This window comes from Chrysochloris asiatica, unplaced genomic scaffold (genome assembly GCF_000296735.1).
Source record: "Chrysochloris asiatica unplaced genomic scaffold, ChrAsi1.0 scaffold00380, whole genome shotgun sequence".
Classification (NCBI taxonomy): Eukaryota; Metazoa; Chordata; class Mammalia; order Afrosoricida; family Chrysochloridae; genus Chrysochloris; species Chrysochloris asiatica.
The window spans coordinates 1,482,875-1,493,596 of NW_006408898.1; the positions used below are offsets into that span (position 1 = coordinate 1,482,875).

The 10,722-nt window shown below is 42.3% G+C and overlaps 1 protein-coding gene across 1 annotated transcript in view; it reads right to left on the reverse strand.

The window, feature by feature from the left end:
- Positions 1-3,221: 3,221 nt before the first annotated feature.
- The window catches only part of MERTK (c-mer proto-oncogene tyrosine kinase), a 120,760-nt gene continuing 113,259 nt past the window's right edge, over positions 3,222-10,722 (reverse strand). Inside the window, exon 18 of the mRNA XM_006876450.1 lies at positions 3,222-3,735. Within this exon, the coding sequence (XP_006876512.1) occupies positions 3,222-3,735 (514 nt within the window). The remainder of the gene's footprint in view (positions 3,736-10,722) is intronic.

Here is a 10,722-nt window from a genome sequence, read left to right on the forward strand (position 1 = left end):
TTTAATATTAAATTTGTACTTCCAGATAACTTCTTTTCCTATTAATTTTTGTACTTATTTAGTTGACTGCTAACTGAACCCACCAGCTGCTCACTGGAGAAAGCTGTGGTGGTCTTCTTCCTTAACAATTACAGTCTTGGAAAGCCTATGGGACAGTTCTGTCCTACAGGGTCATTACAAGTCAGAATTGATTTTACAGCAATGGGTTTGTTTTTTATTTAGCTTACTGAGTCCTGGGTTGTTGTTAAGTGCCGTAAAATTGGTTCCAACCCTTAATGACCCTGTTTCCGAGGAGGGGCTGGTGAGTTTGAAGTGTGGATTTTGCAGTTCAAACCGAACTTGTAGTCGAGTGCTTAGCCTACAGTGCCACACCAGGACTCCAAAGTGCTCCTGCTTGGTTGTTAAATGAAAGCCTAGAGGTTCAAGGTTACCCAGAGGTGCCTCAGATGAGAGGTTTGGTGAAAAATGAGCCATAGCAAAGTGCATGGGTCACAGATGTATCCTGCCACACATGGGCCACAGTGAGTTGGAATGAATGAATTTGATGGCAACTGGCTTTTAGTTTCTAAGCGTGAATATATCTTTTTATATAAAAAAATGTTTTGGTTGAACTGGCCAAAACCGACTTGTAATCCAAACAACCACTTCTGATTCTTGATTTTTTGTTGTTAAGTGCCATTGAGCAGGTTCTGATTCATTGGTTCTGACCCTTAGAGACCCTGTATAGGGTTTCCGAGGAGTGGCTGGTGAGCTTGAACTGCCAACCTTGAGATTCAAACCAAGCTTGCAGTCCAGCGCATTAACTTGCAGTGCCACACCAGGTTCCTGACAGTCACTATCAAGCAGATACTTTGCATGGTGGGTGGTACATATTTTTATTTTTAAACCACCATTCAAATTTCCAACACTAGAAATCATTTTTTAGAATCTAACAGCCTCTCCCAGCACCTCTACCTTTGACAAAATATACTGTTGACCTTTTTTGTAAAAATGCAGATTATTTTCAAATCCTCTGAATTTTTCTGGTATGGAACATGGCATAATGGTGAAGCCAGCACACTTTGGAGATTGGGGTGTCTGAGTTGGCAGCCAGGCCCAGGACTGGGCTGTGTGGGAGGCTCAGCTCTGCCATGGAGCCTGGGGTGCTACTCAAAGGGGTAGAAACAACAGGCCCAAGAATGCCAGTGGCTCTGAAGGCTGAGGATTCAGCACTTCAACTGATGAGGAGCCCCAGACTACATTTGACTGTCTTATCAGAGTGACCCTGGGCAAGTTAGTCTTTCTGCTTCAATCTGTCCACCTGTGCAATGGAGAGAATAATCTCTACCTGAGGATTAAAGAGTGTCGTGCTTGGCACACAGTAGGTACAATACATACTTATTAAAAAGATGGAGAGGGAGGCTCTAGAATAGTCCTCTAAATCGCATGCTTAGAAACAGCCAGAGTCAAATTGCTTGGATCTGAATTCTGGCTCTACCCACTTAGGATGTGACCCAAAAGCAGGTTACTTAGCGTTCCAAACCTCAGTTTCTTGGCCCATACATGGTGATAGCACTGTTCTCCATGGTGAGGACAGTTCATAAAGTGCTTAAACACAAGTATATACTTAACAAATGACAACGGGGCACAGTGGACAACTTCCGCCTTTATTGCTAACTGTGTGTCCAGATGGATTCAGGTCTCACCTTCCCACTTTTTCATCCTCATCAACAGCCTCTCATGCAGCACTTTCTCTCAGACCCAGCCACCCAGAGCTAGGTGACAGCTCACAAGTTAGCCTGATAGTGTCTTTCAGATCAGTTGCCCATTCAGCATTTTCCTGATTCTAGCTATCTGGAGTTGGGTCAGAACTCACATGTTAGGAGAATGCCTTCTTCCACACTCAGCCAAACTGGCAGATGCCAGCCTCTGCTGTTTCTCACTGCACCAGTGAGTTTGTTAGTTCACTAGAATGACTCACAGAGCACACAGAATGCATGAAATTTACAACTGCAAAACACTGCAACCAAAAATAATTTAAAAAGAGACACAGAGGGTGAGTTCTGGGAGGGATGACAGCATAGAACATCTAGGTCTCAAGGGCAGACATGCTATCCTTTCCTATGCATGGCCACCAACCAGGAAGCTCCCCTGAGCCTTAAGGCTCAGGGTTCTTTTCTGTCTCCTTATGTGACCAGGCTAGATTACAGTATATTTTGTGAGGTTTAGTCAGCGTTAGGCCCCCTGGAGTATCTCTTTGTTTGTTCAGCACCAATTCATTAGCCTCTGTTGTTGGTATGGCTGGAAAGAATTGACAAAGCCAAGTTGTTTTCTGCAAGGTGGTTCAACACCTTACAGTTGACTAATACTAAATGGTGAAGCTGGGACTTGAACTTGGGCTTGCCAAGCTCTGTAGCCTGAGCCCTGGCCCACTGTCAGTTCCCATTTCCCACAAGTTATCCTCCCAAATGGAAAAGCATGTCACCCATCAGATGTTCTCCATTTTTTTGTAGATTGACATTTTTTATCTTTCTTTTAATATATATTTTTAAAATTCATCTTTGGACTCTTTGGAGTAGTTTATCTAAAAAAAAAGTAATGCCAAGACTGGTTAGAATGATTGCACCTTGCCAGGTATTAATGGAATTCCTTTACAGACACTGAGGTTAGTGACCACTGTCTGTCCAAGTTCCAAGTAAGTGCAACACACCCTTCTTTCATTCGTATTTTACTGGGGAGTTATATCAAAGAACCTATCAGTTATAAAATTTTTTGTATTAAATGAATCATCAGACTAGAAGCTTAATCTAGGAAGATCAGATTTTTTCAAAAAGACCAGAAGCAAAATCAAACATGACATTTTATTTTACAAATATTTGTATATTTAATAGTCATAAAAAAAGTACTTTAAAAACAACTTTGTACAAATGTTAATACCAAGGAATTGCTAAAGAGATGAGGCTGTTAAAAGTTTAAGTTTTAAGATCTGCAAAGTAAGTGAAATGAAATGAGTCATCTTTTATTAAAATATAACTTTTATCTCTTCCTACCATATACAAATTATATATATGTATATTTTTAATAAATATATATTATGTCTCTTTAATGATGGCTTATTTGACAATGTTTATCTGGTGCTTTGAGGCTGTTGGAGTTTACTTGGTAAGGAACACAAATACAAAAACATAAAGTGTCTGTAGCGTCTCCTAAAACAGTTTTGGAATGTCTTCTCTTAGCTCTCCTCACATCAGGACTTCTGAATTTTCTGAGGAGGTGTCAGCAAACAAAAGTTCATCTGGTGATGTGCTCCCTAAGGGCAGTGTACTAGACTGGGACCAGGTGACCCCATTTCTTCTTAGTCTGTCCTCTGGTAAAACACAGTCCTTTCCAGATGGCACCGGCATGAGAGTGGCAGAAGGCAGATCTTCCCATTCCTCACTGCCCCCGTTCAGGATGTACCTTCCTTCTGGAGGTTCGTTCTCATGAACTTCTGCTGTGACCACGCTGACTGTAGATCTGGAAGTGCAATATGCAATGATAGAGTCAGGATCCATGTTCACATCTAGCTGAGCAAACGGAGGGCCTTCGGCCAGGTCCTCACAGCTTCCCAGCAACTGTGTGTTGATATAAATGACGTCTGCTTGGTCCTGAACATCAGGCAAACTTTCCAAGAGCTTTTCTAGCTGCAGTCTCAACACTGAAAAGGTAGGTCGGTCCAAGGGATCAGTTCTCCAGCAAGAGTACATTATTTCGTACCTAAAAGGAAAAGACTGAGTTATTGCCCGATACAGAACTCACAGCACTCAGATTCCTTACAGTCATCTACCACTTTGTTCTAAAAGAATCTTTATTTTCACTGCATTTTAGTCAGTATTAGTTTTACGGTGGCTCCATAGGATAAGTACTGGACCGAAAACCATAAGGTTGGCAGTTTGAGTCCATCAGCCACTCTGTAGGAGAGAGATGAGACTTTCTGCTCCCACAAAGATTTATGGCTCAAAAGCTCCATATAGGATGGCTATGACTTAGAACCAACTCCACTGCACATTAACAAGAACAACAACAGTTCTACTCTTTGGAACTTACTTTTTGTTCCACTTTTGCAAATGTTCCATGGGTGTTTGACAGGAAAGTAATGCTCTGTTTCTACGAGTGTGGTACTTATTTCTGTCTTTGCAAAGGAGTATTTAAGAGCCTTTACGTAGGGACTCAGCGGCACTCAACAACAACAACAACTTTATATCAGGGGTTGGCAGATTTTGGCCTTTGTATATGTTTTTTAAAATAAAGTTTTATTGACATATGGCTATACCAATTTATTCATTTATGTATGTTTTAAGTTTTGTTGACTACAATTGGCTGAGGTGAGTAGGTGCTACAGAGACCAGGAGTTGGTGTGGGGAGAGTGGGAGGACGAAAGAAGGGGACGTCCTTGTGTTGGGTGTGCTTTGTGTGCATCACTACATCTAATGTGTCACTTTAATAAAAGGGGTGGGATTAGGGATGTTATAGAAGGTGCAGAGGTCAGATGACTAATGGGACAATATGGTGACCATACTCAAGCGCAGTGTTCTTCATGATCCTTGGCTGTGCTGCTATAGGGGGCTGCTCTCTCAGGGAGGTTTCTTCACTCCCAGTGTCCAATATAGTTCAGAAGGACACTGGAGGTACATTAACACAAACAACAAAGTACTAGAAAGTGACTGAACTGGGAACAGGGATAAAGAGTGAATTCTGCCATCAGTTCACTTTGATTCTTTCCTGCTCTAAGGCACTGATATTTCTGTCACTGGATAAGAACACAACATAAATTGAAGTAATCTGATACATACAGATTATTAGTATTTTATGGACATAAATGTAATTTAATTATATCATGTAGATCCTTGGGCTAATTCTACAAAGGCATGGTACTTCATAGACAACGCACTGGTCTCAACTCGTGCAAAATAATCATTTTAATTTGTCTACTTTTTTTTGGCTTTCATCTATACTTGCATGCATTTCTAGAAGGTAGAGAATTATAAAGTGCTTTGCATATGAAGAGATGAGCCATGAACCCTGACACTGATCAGGTGGGAGGCGAACCTCCTGGTCTAACAGCCCTGGTTTACTTACACCTGTACCTCAGATTTAGGGTCTTTTATTTGAGTTTTTTTTTTAGCCTTCATTAGATGGTCAGTTAAATTTGGCAAATAATTTTTGAGGTTTCATGGCATAATCTAATTTTCATGATTCCTTTTTTCCTCCTCCTTTTCTCCATAAAGCCTTGATTGTTTGTAGTCTGAGCTTTGAAAGAGTCTGTCCTCTTGGACATAATCTCCTTTTTGTTACTTCATCAAAGCACTGTATTATTTATTTTCATTTACTCTATGTCTCGGTAGAAAATGTTTAAATAATCTTTCCCATGGATGCACCCATCACCTGTATATAGCCATTGTTGTTGTTTTTGTTAAGTGCCGTAGACTCAGTTCTGACTCACAGCAACCCAGTACAGGGCTTCCACGGAGTGAATGGTGAGTTTGAACCATCGACCTCGTGGTTCAAACCGACCTTGCAGTCTTGAATTTATCCTACAGCACCACACCAGGATTCCATATATATTCATAACAATATGATTAAAAATGTATTTACTGTCAGTACATTGTTGTTGTTGTTAAGTACCATGGAGTTGGTTCTGACTCATAGGTTCCCTGTATAGATTTTCCAAGGAGCAGTTCGTGAGTTTGAACTGCTGACTTTAAGGTTCACAGTCCAGTGCTGATCCTATAACGCCATACTAGGAGTCCTTCAATACTTCTGAAATCTACAAATACTGTATTTTTTCTCAAGTAACACTCATAGTATACGTTTCTTTGATGAACTGTACAATTCCCTCAAGAGTGACTTGCTACATAAGCTCTGGACATTATTTATACAGGTACATTATATGCAAAAAAAAAAAAAAAAATGCAGCATGACTTTTAAAGGCACAGTGAGGATGTATTCTGTCTAACCCATTCACATAAAAGGGCAATTTCATAGGACAGGGCTGAGAAGAACAGCAAGAGACCTTAAGAGGGGCACTGTGATTTTTGTGATTTAAATTTTATGGAAATTAAAAAAATAGGTTCAGTAGTTGCCTGGCTTAATGGTCATTGTTGTTTTTCTGAAGAGATTTTATAAGCAATGCAGTCCTGTACACTGGCTGGCTGTTCCTTCCACCCATTGTTGTCAACGCCCTGCTTTGTTCCAGACTCTTCAGCGAACTCTGCTGGGCCTCTGTCTCCACAGCCCTAGCTCTGCTACGCAGCCAACTCTGACTCCCATCCCTTTCCTTCCTGGGGCCTGGGCTGTCCCCGCGTGGAAACACAGGAATGGATCAATGAGTAAAGCAGGATTTCTGAGAGGGGAAGGATGAGCTGGAGTCTGGCATTCCAGGCCCTTGATACCACAATGACTCAAAGGGCAAGTTCAGTGTGGGGGATAGTTAGCTGTATGAAGATTGATGGGTGTTCTAATGAGTGGTAGGTGATTGCTGGGGCTGTGTGAGCCCCAGAGAAGAGTCCCCACTCAGAGTGTCAGTTGCAGAGAGAATATTATCAGCATTGCTGGCAGCGTGTAGGGTTGGAGTGTCTCAACACAGCAGCTCTGTGAAGGAAGATGCACAGGCCCACTTACATAGTGTCCATCTGAGACCAGAGTCCCACTTTCTCCCACGACTTCTGTCATGGATTGAATTGTGTCCCCACAAAATATGGGTTGGAACACCAACCTCTACACCCACATGTCAGTTTGTCGCATTGTGGTGGCTTGTGTGTTGCCATGATGCTAGAATCTATGTCACTGGTGTTTCAAATGTCTGCAGGGTCACACAAGGAAGACAGGTGCCCGTAAAGCTTCCAGACTAGACAGAATAGAAGTAGGAAAAGGAGGCCACTGCTGAGGGATTAGCCTCTGAAAACATTTTATGACTAGCAGGAAAACCTTGCTGGATACAGTACCAGAAGAGAAGTCCCTCAGTTGGGAAGGCAGGCACTCAAAATCTGAGTAAGGAAGAGCAGCCTCCTCAGAGTAGAGTCGGGATTAATGATGTGGATGGAGCAAAGCTTTGGGGACCTTCATTTGCTGATGGGGCACAACTCAAAATGAAAAGAAACAGCTGAATTAGTGAATTATTATTCAATAGTAATCAGAACGTAGAAAGTACAAAGTCTGAATTTAGGAAAATTAAAACACGTAAAGATGGAGAAATTAATATAACATGTGAGTAAGATCATTAAAAAAGGTTACTGTAACCCACCGACAGGGAGCTGCCAGAAATTCAAGCTGGATTTAGAAGAGGATGTGGAATGAAGGATTATCATTGCTGTTGTCAGATGGAGCTTGGCCCAAAGCAAAGAATACCAGAAAGATGTTTACTTGTTTTATTTACTGTACAAAGGCATTAGACTATGTGAATCATAACAAACTATGGCTAACATTGTGAAGAATGGGAATTTCAGAACACTTACCGAACCTGTACAGAGACAAGAGGCAGACTTTCCTCTTGAACAGACCAAGGGGATGCAAGTGTGGTTTAAAATCAAGAAAGGTATATGCCAGGGTCGTATCCTTTTACTATAGTTATTTAATCTGTATGCTAAGCAAATAATCAGAGAAGTTGGACTGTATGAAGGAGAACTTGGCATCGGATTTAGAGGAAGGTTCATTGGCAAGCTGAAATATGCAGATGATGCACCATGCTTGCTGAAAGCAAAGAGGACTTGAAGCACTTGCGGATGATCAACAAATACAGCCTTTTGTATGGATTACAACTGAAAGTAAAGAAAGAAAATCCTTACAACTGTAGAAATACCAGCTGTTGTCAAGGATTTCATCTCACTGGGATCTACAATCAATGCTCATGGAAGCGGCTGTGAAGAAATCAAACGATGTATTGCTTTGGGCAACTCTGCTGCAAAGGACCTCTTTTAAAATTTAAAGAGAAAAGATGTCACCTTGAGGACTAACACGTGCCTGACCCATGTCATAGTACTTTCAGTCACCTTAGATGCATGTGAAAACTGGACAATGAAAAAGGAATACCAGAGAAGAACTGATGGTGTTGAAGAAGAATACAAAAAATACCATAGACTGCCAGGAGAACAAACAAATCTGTCTTGAAAGAAGCACAGCCAGAGTGCTCCTTAGAAGTGAAGATGTACTTTGGACATGTTACCAGGAGGGATCAGTCCCTGTACTTTGGACATGTTACCAGGAGGAATCAGTCCCTGGAGAAGGACATCATGCTAGGTAAAGTAGAGGACCAATGAATAAAGGAAGACCTTCAATGAGATAGCTTGATACCATGGCTACAACAATGGGCTCAACAGAACAGTTTGAGGATGGCAGAGGAGCCGTGTTTTGTTCGGTTGTGCACAGGGTCGCTATGAGGAAGCTGATTGGGAGGCACCTAACAGCAGCAACAACATACCTATGGATAAAATTCTATTTGTGAACAGAGTTTTCTTTGTTATACAAATGAGAGCATGTCAGCACAGGTGTGTCTTACAGCAAAACACTTTTGAGATCTAAGAAGAGCATATTAAGCAGATATGGGGGAAGCTATACTCCCATAAAGATCTCCAAGGAACCAAGGGTAGATGCTGAAAGGAGACAAGGATATTCCCCCAGAGATGACATGGAGGACAAGCCTTCCCCTATGGCTAGTTGTCTCAATTTAGACTTTTAGTTTTCAATGGTGAAAAAAGTTAAGTATCTGTTTGGTAAAGCCATCCATCTGTGGTAATGTCTGTACTAAAGATACTAAAACCACCTCTATTTCCTTGACCGAAAATAATACTTGTCAACATTTTGTGTTAATTTTTGATAGCCATTGAGTTACTACTTTAGGGACATCAGCTTCTCGATCACCAGAGAATCCCTTTTCACAAGTACTACCACCCACATCCTATGAATGCGCCACCAATCATTTGCCGAAGGATAAGGGTGAAACCATGACTCAAATCAAGGGGTGTCGAGCAATATTGTCAATGTACAAAGCCACACAACTACCTTGCCTGAAAATGGGTTTGGTTTATACCCTGTGAAGAATGGAACCATGGTGGTGCAAGTGGTTAAGTGCTCAGTTGCTAACCAAAAGCTTGGTGGTGAGCCGATCCATCACTTAAAGGCTACTTCTATAAAGACTGTTGGTGTTAAGTGCTGTCAAATTGGTTCTTACTCATAGAGACCCTGTAGAGGGTTTCTAAGGAGCAGCTGGTGGCCTTGAACTACTGACCTTGCGGTTAGCAGTCTAGTGCTTATCCCACAGCGTTAAACCAGGACCACAGTCTTGGAAACCCTATGGGAAGTTCTACTCTGTCCTACATGGTCGCTGTGATGCTGAATGAAATCAATGGCAATGGGTGTAGCTTGGGTTTTGGAGCAATGAAGAACCCCTGAAAGACCATTGTCAGGGACAATGCATCATGGGAATATAATTCTGAAAGATATAAAAGTCTCGGGGGCTCAGCAGAAGAACAAGACAGGAGAGAGAAGCGTGAGTTATATCACAAGAGGAAGAGTGATATCCAGACTGCAAAACTTGGGTGGGAAAGAATGCAGGCCCTAGCCTGGTCGCTCATTGATTTACACTATGATAAGGAAGTGAGAGCAGCTGACCCTAGCCCACGTCCAAGCTTCTGTGATTTGACAGTGTTAGCCATGGGAACAGAAGGGTAGGCAGACTCTAAAGGACATGTACTTGCTGTTGGGGCCCAGTGGGAAAAAAAAAAGGACAAGATGGCTCTCAAATGCTGTGTTGGAGGACAAAGGGCCGGGGACACTGTTGGTGCCACAAACCACAGTGGTTAACTGTTGGGGGCCCCTGAGCAGTGTGGCAGAGTGGCCAGGGTGAACGCAGCTGAGGAAATGTCCCACAGGAGGCAATGAGGTGCGGAAGGGGGACAGGGATAAGAAGCAGTCCATTGAATGGCTTCTGGGCAAGGGGCCTGCAGCCTAGTCATCCAAGAGAACCAAGAGAAGAGGGCACTCAGAGAGGTAGGGCACACAGAACTCTCTGTACTTACACCATTATATTTCTTAGTGCTGATTTAAAAAAACAGAGGTGAAATGAAAGCTGCTAACTCATCTCAACTATGTTTACACGAGAAACTAGACACACCTGTTTTGTTTCTAAAAGAAAAGGTCTCACAAATAGTTATACAGAGGTCTCTTTGGCAGACACCAGTTCACCAGCAACCATCCAGAAGCTAGAAGAGAAGAGACCTAGGCAGAAGGTTGGCTTCACCCGGGCCAAAGACAGTGAGCAGGCCACAGCAGTCTCTTTGAGGCCTGCTGAGGGGTCATCTGTTGGGTGTATGGGACCACAGATCTGTCTGCCTCTGCCCAACTTCCCCAGCCCGTGTTCACAGCATGTGCTGATGCTGATGCTTTTTTCTTAAACAATCTCACAGAAAGCTGACTCAGTATTCCCAGAGTTAGCTGGGGAACATCAGTAAACCACAGTGTGACACAGCTTAGACCTCCTAAGGCCTGAGACAATCACCACAAACATCAACTTCTTTGGTTTACAGAGAAAGCTAAGAAACAAAAGGCTCTTTTCATCTAAAATAGTTGGATCACCATGTTCCATTTTAAGAAGGAAGCACATCATTTGCATGGCCCTTTTTTAAAAATACCCAGGTTTTAGAACAAACAAGATGGCGGATCGGGTGGACGTATAGCAGAGAGCTCCGCCAACAACAACACAGAATACCC